The sequence below is a fragment of the Salvelinus namaycush genome, chromosome 27 (assembly GCF_016432855.1).
Source record: "Salvelinus namaycush isolate Seneca chromosome 27, SaNama_1.0, whole genome shotgun sequence".
NCBI lineage: Eukaryota > Metazoa > Chordata > Actinopteri > Salmoniformes > Salmonidae > Salvelinus > Salvelinus namaycush.
The window spans coordinates 6,999,314-7,016,994 of NC_052333.1; the positions used below are offsets into that span (position 1 = coordinate 6,999,314).

The 17,681-nt window shown below is 44.2% G+C and overlaps 1 protein-coding gene across 1 annotated transcript in view; it reads left to right on the forward strand.

Annotated features, from left to right (window-relative positions):
• The window catches only part of LOC120022010 (CUB and sushi domain-containing protein 3-like), an 803,421-nt gene that overhangs the window by 527,583 nt on the left and 258,157 nt on the right, over positions 1–17,681 (forward strand). Inside the window, exons 23-25 of the mRNA XM_038965812.1 lie at positions 1,070–1,226; positions 7,820–8,011; positions 13,076–13,202. Coding sequence (XP_038821740.1) covers positions 1,070–1,226; positions 7,820–8,011; positions 13,076–13,202 — 476 coding nt within the window. The remainder of the gene's footprint in view (positions 1–1,069; positions 1,227–7,819; positions 8,012–13,075; positions 13,203–17,681) is intronic.

Below are 17,681 nucleotides of genomic sequence, written 5' to 3' on the forward strand. Positions count from 1 at the left end.
CTATCGGTTTATGTAGTGGCTATGTAGCTATATCGGTTTATGTAGTTTCTATGTAGCTATATCGGTTTATGTAGTGTCTATGTAGCTATATCGTTTTATGTAGTTTCTATGTAGCTATATCGGTTTATGTAGTGTCTATGTAGCTCTATCGGTTTATGTAGTGTCTATAGCTATATCGGTTTATGTAGTGTCTATGTAGCTATATCGGTTTATGTAGTGTCTATGTAGCTATATCGGTTTATGTAGTGTCTATGTAGCTATATCGGTTTTTGTAGTGTCTATGTAGCTCTATCGGTTTATGTAGTGGCTATGTAGCTATATCGGTTTATGTAGTTTCTATGTAGCTATATCGGTTTATGTAGTGTCTATGTAGCTATATCGGTTTATGTAGTGTCTATGTAGCTATATCGGTTTATGTAGTGTCTATGTAGCTCTATCGGTTTATGTAGTGTCTATAGCTATATCGGTTTATGTAGTGTCTATGTAGCTCTATCGGTTTATGTAGTGTCTATGTGGCTATATCGGTTTATGTAGTGTCTATGTAGCTATATCGGTTTATGTAGTGTCTATGTAGCTATATCGGTTTATGTAGTGTCTATGTAGCTATATCGGTTTATGTAGTGTCTATGTAGCTATATCGGTTTATGTAGTGTCTATGTAGCTATATCGGTTTATGTAGTGTCTGTAGCTATATCGGTTTATGTAGAGTCTGTAGCTATATCGGTTTATGTAGTGTCTATGTAGCTATATCGGTTTATGTAGTGGCTATGTAGCAATATCGGTTTATGTAGTGTCTATGTAGCTATATCGGTTTATGTAGTGTCTATGTAGCTATATCGGTTTATGTAGAGTCTATGTAGCTCTATCTGTTTATGTCATGTCTATGAAGCTTTCTCTGTTTATGTAGAGTCTATGTAGCTCTATCTGTTTAATGTGGTTGTTGTCATCTATGTCATGTTGTCTGTAAATGTTGATGGTTTAATAGTGTCTTTAACTCAGTGATCTTTAATGCGAGACATTTCTCTTTAAGGCCTAATAAATGAACTAAAGTGAACTCTTATCTCCGCAGATCTATGATGGTAAAGACAGCACTGCTCATGTCCTGGGGGCGTTTACAGGCTCAGCCATGCTGGGTCTCACCCTCATCAGTACCTCAAACAACCTGTGGCTGGAGTTCTACTCTGACCCGGAGTCCACCGGAGAGGGCTTCAAGCTGGTCTACTCTAGTAAGTTACCAACCCGTCTTCAAGCTGGTCGTACTCTAGTAAATTACCAACCAGTCTTCAAGCTGGTCGTACTCTAGTAAATTACCAACCAGTCTTCAAGCTGGTCGTACTCTAGTAAATTACCAACCAGTCTTCAAGCTGGTCTGCTCTAGTAAGTTACCAACCAGTCATCAAGCTGGTCGTATTCTAGTAAATTACTAACTAGTCGTAGAGCTGGTCGTATTCTAGTAAATTACTAACTAGTCGTAGAGCTGGTCGTATTCTAGTAAATTACTAACTAGTCGTAGAGCTGGTCGTATTCTAGTAAGTTACCAACCAGTCTTCAAGCTGGTCGACTCTAGTAAGTTACCAACCAGTCTTCAAGCTGGTCGACTCCAGTAAGTTACCAACTAGTCGTAGAGCTGGTCGACTCCAGTAAGTTACCAACCAGTCTTCAAGCTGGTCGACTCCAGTAAGTTACCAACCAGTCTTCAAGCTGGTCGACTCCAGTAAGTTACCAACTAGTCGTAGAGCTGGTCGTATTCTAGTAAGTTACCAACTAGTCGTAGATCTGGTTGACTCCAGTAGTTACCAACCAGTCTTCAAGCTGGTCGACTCCAGTAAGTTACCAACCAGTCATCAAGCTGGTCGACTCCAGTAAGTTACCAACTAGTCGTAGAGCTGGTCGACTCCAGTAAGTTACCAACTAGTCGTAGAGCTGGTCATATTCTAGTAAGTTACCAACTAGTCATCAAGCTGGTCGACTCCAGTAAGTTACCAACTAGTCGTAGAGCTGGTCGACTCCAGTAAGTTACCAACTAGTCGTAGATCTGGTTGACTCCAGTAGTTACCAACCAGTCTTCAAGCTGGTCGACTCCAGTAAGTTACCAACCAGTCATCAAGCTGGTCGACTCCAGTAAGTTACCAACTAGTCGTAGAGCTGGTCGACTCCAGTAAGTTACCAACTAGTCGTAGATCTGGTTGACTCCAGTAAGTTACCAACTAGTCGTAGATCTGGTTGACTCCAGTGAGTTACCAACTAGTCGTAGAGCTGGTCGACTCCAGTAAGTTACCAACTAGTCGTAGAGCTGGTCGACTCCAGTAAGTTACCAACTAGTCGTAGAGCTGGTCGACTCCAGTAAGTTACCAACCAGTCTTCAAGCTGGTCGACTCCAGTAAGTTACCAACCAGTCTTCAAGCTGGTCGACTCCAGTAAGTTACCAACTAGTCGTAGAGCTGGTCGTATTCTAGTAAGTTACCAACTAGTCGTAGATCTGGTTGACTCCAGTAGTTACCAACCAGTCTTCAAGCTGGTCGACTCCAGTAAGTTACCAACCAGTCATCAAGCTGGTCGACTCCAGTAAGTTACCAACTAGTCGTAGAGCTGGTCGACTCCAGTAAGTTACCAACTAGTCGTAGAACTGGTCATATTCTAGTAAGTTACCAACTAGTCATCAAGCTGGTCGACTCCAGTAAGTTACCAACTAGTCGTAGAGCTGGTCGACTCCAGTAAGTTACCAACTAGTCGTAGATCTGGTTGACTCCAGTAGTTACCAACCAGTCTTCAAGCTGGTCGACTCCAGTAAGTTACCAACCAGTCATCAAGCTGGTCGACTCCAGTAAGTTACCAACTAGTCGTAGAGCTGGTCGACTCCAGTAAGTTACCAACTAGTCGTAGATCTGGTTGACTCCAGTAGTTACCAACCAGTCTTCAAGCTGGTCGACTCCAGTAAGTTACCAACTAGTCGTAGAGCTGGTCGACTCCAGTAAGTTACCAACTAGTCGTAGAGCTGGTCGACTCCAGTAAGTTACCAACTAGTCGTAGAGCTGGTCGACTCCAGTAAGTTACCAACTAGTCGTAGAGCTGGTCGACTCCAGTAAGTTACCAACTAGTCGTAGAGCTGGTCGTATTCTAGTAAGTTACCAACTAGTCGTAGAGCTGGTCGACTCCAGTAAGTTACCAACCAGTCATCAAGCTGGTCGACTCCAGTAAGTTACCAACTAGTCGTAGAGCTGGTCGACTCCAGTAAGTTACCAACTAGTCGTAGAGCTGGTCGACTCCAGTAAGTTACCAACTAGTCGTAGAGCAGTGGTTCTGGAAACACTTACTATAATAACTTTATTTTTTTGTAATATATTATTTCATTTTTACAGATTTAATTAAAAAATAACACCAACTTCACATTTCCACAGACAGAGTTCCACAAAAATAAACACGACGTTGACTAATAATTACTGCACAAGAGTAAAAATAAACACACAATCTCAAAGACTAATGAATATTAATAATAAGTATAGTAGCTTTAATTTACACTCAATTATAAGGTGTGTTTGCTGAACATTTGTAAATTGTTTGCAAATTGTAAAACATTAGCTATAAATGATCTACTAATGGCTTATTATTGAAAGTTAATATAAAATGTTACCTTGGTTCTTAATGATCCAGACTGGGATAGGGGTCATCCTATGATTGATTACCCAGACACACTGATTTAGATAGGACCCTAATAAAAGGCTTGGAGTGGGAGTGGGACATGGCCTTTATTCCCTATGTGAAAGTAGCTCGTCATATGATGTGTTATGAGATGTTATCTTTGTCATGATTCCGCATCATATTGATATTTATAAGGAATAGAGTAAAAGTGTAGGTGTTTGTTGTTCACTTTAGATATACACTGAGTAGACAAAACATTAGGAACACCAAGTTCACATAATTGGAGTAAAATACTTAGGCTTCTACTTCCAGCTTATACATTTAACGGACACAGTATCCATCCAGTTTTGCCAGAAACACTGAGTAGACAAAACATTATGAACACCTGCTCTTTCCATGACACAGACTGACCAGGTGAATCCAGATGAAAGCTGTGATCCCTTATTGATGTCAGTTGTTAAATTCACTTCAATCAGTGTAGATGAAGGGGAGGAGACAGGTTAAAGAAGGATTTTTAATCCTTGAGACTATTGCGACATGGATTGTGTATGTTTGCCATTCAGATGGTAAATGGGTAAGACAAAATATTTAAATGCCTTTGAACAGGGTATGGTAGTAGGTGCCAGGTACACCGGTTTGTGTCAAGAACTGCAAATGCTGCTGGGCTTTTCACGTTCAACAGTTTCCTGTGTGTAGCGAGAATGATCCCCCAACCCAAAGGACATCCAGCCAACTTGACACAACTGTGGGAAGCATTGGAGTCAACATGAGCCAGCATCCCTGTGGAACGCTTTCAACACCTTGTAGAGTCCACGCTCCGACGAATTGAGGCTGGTGATCCTAATGTTTGGTATACCACTCGTATCAGTCTCTCCCATCTCTCCATCTGCGTTGTAAAACAATTAGGAGTTAAAGGGTATTAGAATGCTTTTGACAGCCTGGAGTGGATTTCAAGGGATTAAACCCCAGCTTGGTCAAAGGTAGTATCAATTACCTGAAACAGAGCCACTACGCTGGTCTTTGTTGACCTCGTCCTAGCCCCCCGTACAAAATCCGACTTTGTATTAGCACAGACGTAAAAAAAAAACACAACAATTCATGTGTTGCACTAGCTAGTAGCTAGCCTGTGTAACATTCAGCAGGGTGTTAGTTCTGACAGAGATTTAAAAAAAAAAGATTAACCCCCTGGTGGGCTATCTCATTTGAAATCTATAAAATCTGTGTCTGGTGGGAGAATTCATTCCACCTTCAGGATTAGCTGTTTGATTGCATAAGAAAGGTCAGTGGAAGCCCAGAGCCAAGTCTCACAATGGCACCCTATTTCCTACATAGTGCTCTACTTTTGACCAGAGCCCTATGGGTTACTCTATGAGAATAGGGTGCCGTTTGGCACGTGAAGTAGGTGGCGAGGCCAACACGGTTCAGCCACCACCATGTCATTGAAAGCACAGACGAAGACATGTTGAGGAAATGGAAGGAGGGGGGTTTTAACAAAGAAAAAGGACTCAGCCAAGTCTTTTCACCACCCAAACGTTTGCTCCTGGTTCCATGCTAGGAGACAATGACCTGAAATCAACGTAATCAACATTTATGTACACTACATATATGTTTAAATTCCGGTCTCTGACATTTTTCTGTTATTTCATTTTTTAACTTTCTGATTGGGTGTATTGTTATTGTATTACTAGATATTTATGTATGGATAATGTGTGTATTGTTATTGTATTACTACATATTAACGTATGGATAATGTGTGTATTGTTATTGTATTACCACATATTAACGTATGGATAATGTGTGTATTGTTATTGTATTACTACATATTAACGTATGGATAATGTGTGTATTGTTATTGTATTACCACATATTAACGTATGGATAATGTGTGTATTGTTATTGTATTACTACATATTAACGTATGGATAATGTGTGTATTGTTATTCTATTACTAGATATTTATATATTGATGATGTGTGTATTGACATTGTATTACTAGATATTAACGAATGGAAGATGTGTGTATTGTTATTGTATTACCACATATTAACGTATGGATGATGTGTGTATTGTTATTGTATTACTAGATATTACTGCTATGTTGGAGCTAGAAACATACGCATTTTGCTACACCAGCAATAGCATCTGCCAATCTGTGCACGAGACAAATAAACATAGATTTTTCATCAGCCACACGCTATGTTAAGGTCAGTCATGGCAACTGTTTTTTTCTCAGGGTATAGAGCATTGCCGTCATGGCAACTGATTTTTTCTCAGGTTATAGAGCATTGCCGTCATGGTGACTGTTTTTTTCTCAGGGTATAGAGCATTACCGTCATGGTGACTGATTTTTTCTCAGGGTATAGAGCATTGCCGTCATGGTGACTGTTTTTTTCTCAGGTTATAGAGCATTGCCGTCATGGTGACTGTTTTTTTCTCAGGGTATAGAGCATTGCCGTCATGGCGACTAATTTTTTCTCAGGGTATAGAGCATTGCCGTCATGGTGACTGTTTTTTTCTCAGGGTATAGAGCATTGCCGTCATGGTGACTGTTTTTTTCTCAGGTTATAGAGCATTGCCGTCATGGCGACTGTTTTTTTCTCAGGGTATAGAGCATTGCCGTCATGGTGACCGTTTTTTCTCAGGTTATAGAGCATTGCCGTCATGGCGACTGTTTTTTTCTCAGGTTATAGAGCATTGCCGTCATGGCGACTGTTTTTTTCTCAGGGTATAGAGCATTGCCGTCATGGTGACTGTTTTTTTCTCAGGTTATAGAGCATTGCCGTCATGGTGACTGCTCAGTAGTCTATGAGTGTCGTGTCAAACACTATGTTCAGGCTCTACACTTAATTGGAGGCAAATGGAACTGGGTGCTATGCATTTATGTGGGTTTTGTATTTTGAAAGGTAGCTGTCATTGTGATGAGGAGAGGTCAGAGGGATGTGTCTCGTTTTAGCTTGGCTGCGTCCTTAATATCACAGGGCAGAGTTCAAACCAGCAAATAGGAAATTGTCAGCTGCTAAAATGTGGGGTGGCACTTTGAAAGACAAGGAAAAAGAACAGCATAATTATGTCTGTCCTATTTCTCTCAGTTGGCTGTGTAATTATGACGGCGTGCCAAACGGAAACGATTAGGAGAAGATAATAACAGGAAGTGTCTATGACAGAAAGCCGGCCCATGCTCCTCCTGTACCGACCGAGAGTTCTAGACAAATTAACCATGCGCTTAATCCTAATTGTTCTGCCTGCTTAGTACAGGCCCTATCCCTGCCTCCGGGCCCAGTGGGATCCTCAAGCCGGAATGACTAAAGCTAATGACCACCATAACTTACATTCTCTCTGTTCTGAGGCCCTAATGACATAGGGAAAGGGTCAGTTGTCCAACCGAATGTATTCCACTGAAATGTGTCTTCTACATTTAACCCAACCCCTTTGAATCAGAGAGGTGCGGGGAGCTGCCTTAATCGACATCCACGTCTTCGGCGCCCTGCGAACAGTGGATTAACTGCCTTGCTCAGGGGCAAAATTACAGATTTTTACCTTATCAGCTCGAGGATTCGATCCGGTTACTGGCCCAAAGCTATAACCACTAGGCTACCTGCCGCCCCATGTACATGCAATGCAAGCAGCACGGAAATAACTCAAAATGACAGATTGGAAAATTAAGAGAGGATGCCAAAAACGGTGTGGCTAAATCATATGCCTCCATGTCTGTGTGCCTGTGTCCAGCCTGGCGGAGGTGATTTGTGTTAACATCACATATCTGGTTTTCAAAAAGTATTTCAAAGCAAAGCTTGATTGACCTCGCCAGACGTAATAAGATGGAACCAATGGAGTAGCCCCTAAAAGTGCAAGCCCCACCCATGTGGAACTTTAGGCAGGCTCAACGAAATGCTCCAATCCTTTTTTAACCCGGAGTTGTGACATTGTGACCTCGTCCTACACTGCCAGAAGGAGGAGGATACTCCCAAGCCTGTTTACTCTTCATGTTTCTTCTTTCTAGGCAGTTTTCCCCCGGGGCCACTGTGGTTCTGCTTGTTCTCTGGGGTCAAGTTGCTGTAGCAGAGCCCTTTGTGACTTTGATTGATTTTCTTCTCTATCTCTTTCTCTCTCTCTCCCTCCCTCTCTCCTTCAATTCAACCCCCCCCCCCCTCCCAACCACCCTTTCCCCTCCCTCCTCCAGGCTTTGAGCTGTCCCACTGCGAAGACCCTGGGGTGCCCCAGTTTGGCTTCAAGGTCAATGACCAGGGACATTTCTCTGGCAGCACCATCACCTACAGGTGTAACCCTGGTTACACCCTGCACGGCAGCGGAGTGCTCAAGTGTATGACCGGAGAGAGACGCGCCTGGGACAACCCCCTGCCCTCTTGCATTGGTAAGGGAACAGAGTCAAAAAGGAGTGTGCATATGACTGGTAAAAGCCATATGATCAGGATTAACTGTTGACTCTAAGCATAGCGGATTGGTAGACGGCTCTCCATCTATTTTCAACTACTGTTAACCCAGTTAACCTAGCAGTACAGTACTGCAGCACAAGCCTTCTCTCTTCGTGTCACGTTAACCACAGAAGAAAACGTTACCACAGCTCCCTCCCATTTGTCATAATGATCTAAGCTGCAGCCCATGCACCTCCTACTCTGCATACTGTACTGACCAGGCTAGAGGAGTGCAGACCAGACCAGGCAGAGCTCCTGCAGGTCATTGTTATGCTACAGTAGAACAACCATCACTGCAGTCTGCAGCTGTATAATGTTAGTTAATCCAGCTGGTTTAATTCAGCCTTATGTTGCATTATATCCTCTTAATTGAACTTTGTCAAACAATTTGCTGTGTTTTGCATTTCTTAAAGTGAATAGCATTTAATTTTTTTTATTTTGAGTTTGTAATATCTTGGGAAGATTGGTATATGTGAGAGTTGAATTCAACTAGCCAATACAGGAGCAACAACGGCTCAGCCGCTGTCGCGCCCTGACTTTAGTTATATTTGCTTTCTTTATTATTTGGTTAGGTCAGGGTGTGACAAGGGGTGGTTTGTTTAGTTTTTAATTGTCTAGGGGTTTTTGTCTTGTCTAGGGTTTTTTGTTATCTATGGGGATTTTGTATTATCTAGGGGTTGTAGGTTTATGGTGGCCTGAGTGGGTTCCCAATCAGAGACAGCTGTTTATCGTTGTCTCTGATTGGGGAGCCTATTTAGGTTGCCATTTTTCATGTTGGTTTGGTGGGTAGTTGTCCATGTTTAGTTGCCTGTGAGCACTACGTTGGCTTCACGTTTCGGTTGTTAGTTTGTTAAGTGATCTTTGTTGTATTAAAATATGTATTCCAATCGCGCTGCACCTTGGTCCACTCCTTTAAATGGCCGTGACAGCCGCGAAGTGGTAGGCCACACAAGCTCACAGAACGGGACTGCCGAGTGCTGAAGCGTGTCCTCGGTTGCAATACTCACTACCGAGTTCCAAACTGCCTCTGGAAGCATCGTCAGCACAAGAACTGTTTGTCGGGAGCTTCATGAAATGGGTTTCCATAGCTGAGCAGCCGCATACAAGCCTAAGATCACCATGTGCAATGGCAAGCGTCGGCTGGAGTGGTGTAAAACTCGCCGCCATTGGAGCAGTGGAAACGCGTTCACTCGAGTGATGAATCACACCACCATCTGGCAGTGCGACGGACAAATCTGGGTTTGGCGGATGCCAGGAGAACGCTACCTGCCCCAATGCATAGTGAAAACTGTAAAGTTTGGTGGAGGAGGAATAATGGTCTGGGGGTGTTTTTCGTGTTTCAGGCTAGACCCCTTAGTTCCAGTGAAGGGAAATCTTAACACTACAGCATACAATGACATTCTAGATGATTCTGTGCTTCCAACTTTGTGGCAACAGTTTGGAGAAGCCCTTTCCTGTTTCAACGTGACAATGCCCCCATGCACACAGCAAGGTCCATACAGAAATGGTTTGTCGAGATAGGTGTGGAAGAACTTGACTGGCCTGCACAGAGCCCTGACCTCAAGCCCATCGAACACCTTTGTGATAAATTGGAACGCTGACTGCGAGCCAGGCCTATATCGGCCAACATCAGTGTCCGACCTCGCTAATGCTGTTGTGTCTGAATGGAAGCAAGTCCCCGCAGACAATGTTACAACATCTAGTGGAAAGCCTTCCCAGAAATAGTGGGGGCTGTTATAGCAGCAAAGGGGGAAACAACTCCATATTAATGTCCATGATTTTGGAATGAGATGTTTGACAAACAGGTGTCCATATACTTTTGCTCATGTATTGTAAACGCAAACAAGAGGCAGGAGATCTATTACATCAAAAGTCTTGCATCCCCTGGTTTTAAGCTAGTAAATGACTTACAGTGGATACAGCACATTGTTTCACAAATACTATTCAGAATATCCAACCCAAACCCGTAGATAAAAACGTGTCATGGGGTTGTTTTGCAAGCTAGAGAAAACATGCCATATCAACTGAATATCAGTACAGTGCTCCAAGCAGGACACATTTAGCATTGTGTCAGTGTCCGTCAATGGGATTGGACGATTAAGTGGGCAACAGCAAGTTACAGTCTGCTATCTCTCTTTTCTGTTGATTTTAGATTTGTAAGTGGCCAATCAGATGTGATTGAGCACCTCTGAGAAGCCAATGATGTGTGATTGAACATTTGCCTTGTGAGGAATGAGCTCCATAGGATGTTGGTTAAGACTAGAGGGAGGAAGCGAGATGGGGACCTCTCTCTCTCTCTCCCTCTCTCCGGTATCTAAAAACGTCTCTAATGTAGAGAATAAATCAATAGCGATCTGAACCTTGTTATTCAAGCTTCATTGAACTGTGCATCCATTGTTTGTCATGTAGACGGATTATGCAAATGAAGCTGCTGAAAGAAAACGCAGATGTGGGCTCCATTAATAATAAAGCCCAAACGTCCTGAAGTCAACCAGGCCAGTTTTTCTGGAGGAGGGAGAGAGAGTGAATGAGAAAGAGAGACAGAGCGTGAGAATGAGAGAGAGGGGCGGGGACAGGAGACAGAGAGTGAGAGAGAAAAAGACAGGAAGTGAGGAAGAGAGAGAGAGATGGTGGAAGGACAGAGAGTGAGAGAGAAAGAGACAGGAAGTGAGGAAGAGAGAGAGAGAGAGATAGTGGGAGGACAAAGAGTGAGAGAGAAAGATAGAGGCCACACTGGTCACACTGCCCCCACGGCACAATCACACTGCCCCCACAGCACCATCACAGTGCCCCCACGGCACCCCCACACTGCCCCCACTGCACCGCCACTCTGCCCCCACTGCACCCCCACACTACCCCCACTGCCCCGTCACACTGCCCAACGGCACCGTCACACTTCCCCCACTGCCCCGTCACAATGCCCCCACGGCACCACCACACTGCCCCTACTGCACCCCCATACTGCCCCCACTGCACCACCACAATGCCCCCACTGCACCCCCACACTGCCCCCACTGCCCCGTCACAATGCCCCCACGGCACCGCCACACTGCCCCCACGGCACCCCCACACTGCCCCCACTGCCCCGTCACAATGCCCCCACGGCACCCCCACACTGCCCCCACTGCCCCGGCACCCCCACACTGCCCCCACTGCCCCATCACAATGCCCCCACGGCACCCCCACACTGCCCCCACTGCCCCATCACAATGCCCCCACGGCACCCCCACACTGCCCCCACTGCCCCATCACAATGCCCCCACGGCACGCCACACTGCCCCGCACACTGCCCCCACGGCACGCCACACTGCCCCCACTGCACCGTCACAATGCCCCCACGGCACCGTCACACTGCCCCCACGGCACGCCACACTGCCCCGTCACACTGCCCCCACGGCACCGTCACAATGCCCCCACGGCACCGTCACACTGCCCCCACTGCACCCCCACACTGCCCCCACTGCCCCGTCACAATGCCCCCACGGCACCGCCACACTGCCCCCACGGCACCCCCACACTGCCCCCACTGCCCCGTCACAATGCCCCCACGGCACCGCCACACTGCCCCCACTGCCCCGTCACAATGCCCCCACGGCACCCCCACAATGCCCCCACTGCACCCCCACACTGCCCCCACTGCCCCGTCACAATGCCCCCACGGCACCGCCACACTGCCCCCACGGCACCCCCACACTGCCCCCACTGCCCCGTCACAATGCCCCCACGGCACCCCCACACTGCCCCCACTGCCCCGTCACAATGCCCCCACGGCACCCCCACACTGCCCCCACTGCCCCATCACAATGCCCCCACGGCACGCCACACTGCCCCGTCACACTGCTCCCACGGCACGCCACACTGCCCCCACTGCACTGTCACAATGCCCCCACGGCACCGTCACACTGCCCCCACGGCACGCCACACTGCCCCGTCACACTGCCCCCACGGCACCGTCACAATGCCCCCACGGCACCGTCACACTGCCCCGTCACACTGCCCCCACGGCACGCCACACTGCCCCCACGGCACGCCACACTGCCCCCACTGCACCGTCACAATGCCCCCACGGAACCGCCACACTGCCCCCACGGCACGCCACACTGCCCCCACTGCACCACCACACTGTAAGAGCTGGTTTTGAGCTGGTTGCTTATCTTACTGACAGCCCTACGGGCCCCGGTCAAAGCAGTGCATTGCATAGGGAACAGGGTAACATTAGAGACTCTTTCCAGCAGTCTGCATCTTGTGAGATGATCTATTACTGAGATGATTTATTGAGATGAATCACACGGCAAGGCTTCCCATTCGCATGAAGAGCGGTAGACATGTTACATTTGTTTGCCAGCCAGCCACTAATTATTTCCCCTCAGCTGTGTGTGCGTGTGTGTGTGTGTGTGTGTGTGTGTGTGTGTGTGTGTGTGTGTGTGTGTGTGTGTGTGTGTGTGTGTGTGTGTGTGTGTGTGTGTGTGTGTGTGTGTGTGTGTGTGTGTGTGTGTGTGTGTGTGTGTGTGTGTGTGTGTGTGTGTTCCTGTCCATGGATACCTCCAGCCGAATACAGTATATATTTAGCTTTTTGAATATACGTCACTGCAAAACTGCTACAGTCCTTTTATTTCTCTCCATAGCTAGATATCTATCATGTTCTGATTATATTTCTATGGTCTCTCCATAGCTAGATATCTATCATGTTCTGATTATATTTCTATGGTCTCTCCATAGCTAGATATCTATCATGTTCTGATTATACTTCTATGGTCTCTCCATAGCTAGATATCTATCATGTTCTGATTATATTTCTATGGTCTCTCCATAGCTAGATATCTATCATGTTCTGATTATATTTCTATGGTCTCTCCATAGCTAGATATCTATCATGTTCTGATTATACTTCTATGGTCTCTCCATAGCTAGATATCTATCATGTTCTGATTATACTTCTATGGTCTCTCCATAGCTAGATATCTATCATGTTCTGATTATATGTATGTGGTCTCTCCTTATAGCTGAATGTGGAGGAAAGTTCACAGGCGAGTCGTCAGGGCGTATACTGTCCCCAGGATACCCGTTCCCTTACGACAACAACCTCCGTTGCACCTGGATCATTGAGGTGGACTCTGGCAACATCGTAAGGTACTACCGATAATGAATTAGTATTCATCAAGTATCCTCCTTTTCATGTATTGTCCTCTCATGTCTCATCTCTGTGCATTTCAACAGCCAAGCAAAGGCCCTGCCAAGGTTGTCTTGTTATATCTGTCTAGCAAAAGTACAAGGCTTACAGCTCTCTCTCACACTCACACACACATACACTGACAGTTGCTCTGGATAAAAGTGTCTGCTAAATGACTTTGATGGAAAAGTGAATACACTTTCATGGCTTTGAAAAAGCTAGCATCTCGTCCAGAAAGCAAACATTTTCCAGTGCATCAGTATATCAAATCGAATGTTATTTGTCACACGCGGCGAATACAACATGCATACTTACGAGCCCTTAACCAATAATGCCGAGTTTTAAAAAGTAAGTACGAAAAATTAGCTAAATAAACAAAAGAAAAATTTGTAACACAATAAAAATAACAGAGTAGCAGCAGCGCGTGTGTGTGTGTGTGTGTGTGTGTGTGTGTGTGTGTGTGTGTGTGTGTGTGTGTGTTGGCATGTCAGTGTAGTATGTGTGAGTGTGTGGTCAGAGTCCAGTGAGTGTACATCCCGAGCCCATGAAATAAAAAAATAAAACATAAAATAAGGGGGTCAATGTAAATAGTCTGGGTGGCCATTTAATTAACTGTTCAGTAGTCTTTTTATCCCAGACTTTGTGCTCCGGTACCGCTGTAACTGTTCAGCAGTCTTTTTATCCCAGACTTTGCGCTCCGGTACCGCTGGCCGTGCAGTAGCAGAGAGAACAGTCTATGACTTGGGTGGCTGGAATCTTTGACAGTTTTTAGGGCCTTACTCTGTGTCACGTTCTGACCTTAGTTCCTTTTTTATGTCTCCTTTTTGGTTTGGTCAGGGCGTGAGTTGGGGTGGGCATTCTATGTTTTGTTCTAGGTTTTGTATTTCTGTGTTTGGCCTGGTATGGTTCCCAATCAGAGGCAGCTGTCAATCGTTGTCTCTGCTTGAGAACCATACTTAGGTAGCCTTTTCCCAGCTGTGTTTGTCGGTAGTTGTTTCCTGTTTTGTGTTTTATCACCTGATAGGACAGTTTCGTTTTTTTCGTGTTTTCTCCTGTGTTATTTTTGTGTTCAGTTTAATAAATTTAACATGGACACTTACCACGCTGCATTTTGGTCCGATCCTTCATATTCCTCGTCAGAAGAAGAAGAAAATCGTTACACTCTGACACCGCCTGGTATAGAGGTCCTGCATGGCAGGGAGCTTGGCCCCAGTGATGTACTGGGCCGTATGCACTACCGTCTGTAGCGCATTGCGGTCGGGTGCCGAGCAGTTGCCATACCAATCCGTGATGCAACCAGTCTGGATGCTCTCGATGGTGCAGCTGTAGAACTTTTTGACAATCAGGGGTTCCATACAAAATCTTTTCAGCCTCCTGAGGTGGAAGAGGCATTGTTGTGCCCTCATCACGACTGTGTTGGTGTGTTTAACCCATCTCTGTGTTGTGCACACCAATGAACTTGAAGCTCTCAACCTTCTCCACTACAGCCCTGTCGAGGGGAATGGCTATTCACATTATCTTGCCGACCTGTACCGTCCATTTTCCGCAACTACGATAGATTGGTAACCAGGCCAACGCGGTCAGATCAGCTTGGCTCTGTTGGGCTCAGCTCAGTGGTGTGACAGGAGTACCTCTGTGCTCTCTCCAGTATAGTCTATAGATGCCAGATCCCTCTTTGTTTTCAGTCTGAGAGCCCAGGCCTAGGCAGTCTAATGAGACTCAAATGCTCAATCATACATTCAATTATTAGTATTGTATAGAGCCCGGAACCGTGTCACCTTGGAGGCAAACAATTTGTCCTGTTCCAACTCCCAGTGGCGCAGCTCGTTTGAAATCATATTTTTATTCATGACTTTCTTTATTTTCTGCCACTGATGTCATGATCAGCACTGTCTGCTGAATGGAAGGAGTGTTATGACCACGAGCACCAATTACCGGCCTAGTTTTCTGACTTATTGCTCCTTTTTTTTTCTCTCTAAAGCATCATTATACCGAGCCAGGAACCTCGGTCTGGCATCACAACAGGACTTTATGTTGTGTTGTATCTATTTTCCATGAAAAAGATTAACGTAGTTTGGCCTTCAGCTGAGTGCGTGCATAAAAAAAGGAGAATGATAAAAACCAGAAGAAATAAACACATACCCTTAAATATGGCATACTATATCAATATCAATGCTGAACCAATACTGTATCAATATCAATGCTGAACCAATACTATATCAATATCAATGCTGAACCAATACTATATCAATATCAATGCTGAACCAATACTGTATCAATATCAATGCTGAACCAATACTGTATCAATATCAATGCTGAACCAATACTATATCAATATCAATGCTGAACCAATACTGTATCAATATCAATGCTGAACCAATACTGTATCAATATCAATGCTGAACCAATACTATATCAATATCAATGCTGAACCAATACTATATCAATATCAATGCTGAACCAATACTGTATCAATATCAATGCTGAACCAATAGTATATCAATATCAATGCTGAACCAATACTGTATCAATATCAATGCTGAACCAATACTATATCAATATCAATGCTGAACCAATACTATATCAATATCAATGCTGAACCAATACTATATCAATATCAATGCTGAACCAATACTATATCAATATCAATGCTGAACCAATACTGTATCAATATCAATGCTGAACCAATACTATATCAATATCAATGCTGAACCAATACTATATCAATATCAATGCTGAACCAATACTGTATCAATATCAATGTAGTATCAATACTAATGCATTACCGATACTGTATCAATATCAATGCTGAACCAATACTATATCAATATCAATGCTGAACCAATACTATATCAATGTCAATGCTGAACCAATACTATATCAATATCAATGCTGAACCAATACTGTATCAATATCAATGCTGAACCAATACTATATCAATATCAATGCTGAACCAATACTATATCAATATCAATGCTGAACCAATACTGTATCAATATCAATGCTGAACCAATACTGTATCAATATCAATGATGAACCAATACTATATCAATATCAATGCTGAACCAATACTATATCAATATCAATGCTGAACCAATACTATATCAATATCAATGCTGAACCAATACTATATCAATATCAATGCTGAACCAATACTGTATCAATATCAATGCTGAACCAATACTGTATCAATATCAATGTAGTATCAATACTAATGCATTACCAATACTGTATCAATATCAATGCAGAACCAATACTGTATCAATACTAATGCTAAACCAATACTGTATCAATATCAATGTAGTATCAATACTGTATCAATATCAATGCTGAACCAATACTGTATCAATATCAATGTAGTATCAATACTGTATCAATATCAATGCTGAACCAATACTGTGTCAATATCAATGCTGAACCAATACTGTATCAATATCAATGTAGTATCAATACTGTATCAATATCAATGCTGAACCAATACTGTATCAATATCAATGTAGTATCAATACTGTATCAATATCAATGCTGAACCAATACTGTATCAATATCAATGCTGAACCAATACTGTATCAATATCAATGCTGAACCAATACTGTATCAATATCAATGTAGTATCAATACTGTATCAATATCAATGCAGAACCAATACAAATCAAATCCAATTTTATTTTTCACATACACATGGTTAGCAGATGTTAATGCCAGTGTAGTGAAATGCTTGTGCTTCTAGGTCCGACAATGCAGTAATAACCAACGAGTAATCTAACCTAACAATTTCACAACTACTACCTGCTGTGCCTTCTTCACCACGCTGTCTGTGTGGGTGGACCAATTCAGTTTGTCCGTGATGTGTACGCCGAGGAACTTAAAACGTACTACCCTCTCCACTACTGTCCCGTCGATGTGGATAGGGGTGCCTCTGCTGTTTCCTGAAGTCCACGATCATCTCTTTTGTTTTGTTCACGTTGAGTGTGAGGTTATTTTCCTGACACCACACTCCGAGGGCCCTCACCTCCTCCCTGTAGGCCGTCTCGTCGTTGTTAGTAATCAAGCCTACCACTGTAGTGTCGCTTGCAAACTTGATGATTGAGTTGAAGGCGTGCATGGCCACGCAGTCATGGGTGGACAGGGAGTACAGGAGAGGGCTCAGAACGCACCCTTGTGGAGCCACAGTGTTGAGGATCAGCGGGGTGGAGATGTTGTTACCTACCCTCACCACCTGGGGGCGGCCCGTCAGGAAGTCCAGTACCCAGTTGCACAGGGCGGGGTCGAGACCCAGGGTCTCGAGCAGTACTAATATCAATGTAGAACCAATACAGTACTAATATCAATGTAGAACGAATACAGTACTAATATCAATGTAGAACCAATACAGTACTAATATCAATGTAGTACCAATACAGTACTAATATCAATGTAGTACCAATACAGTACTAATA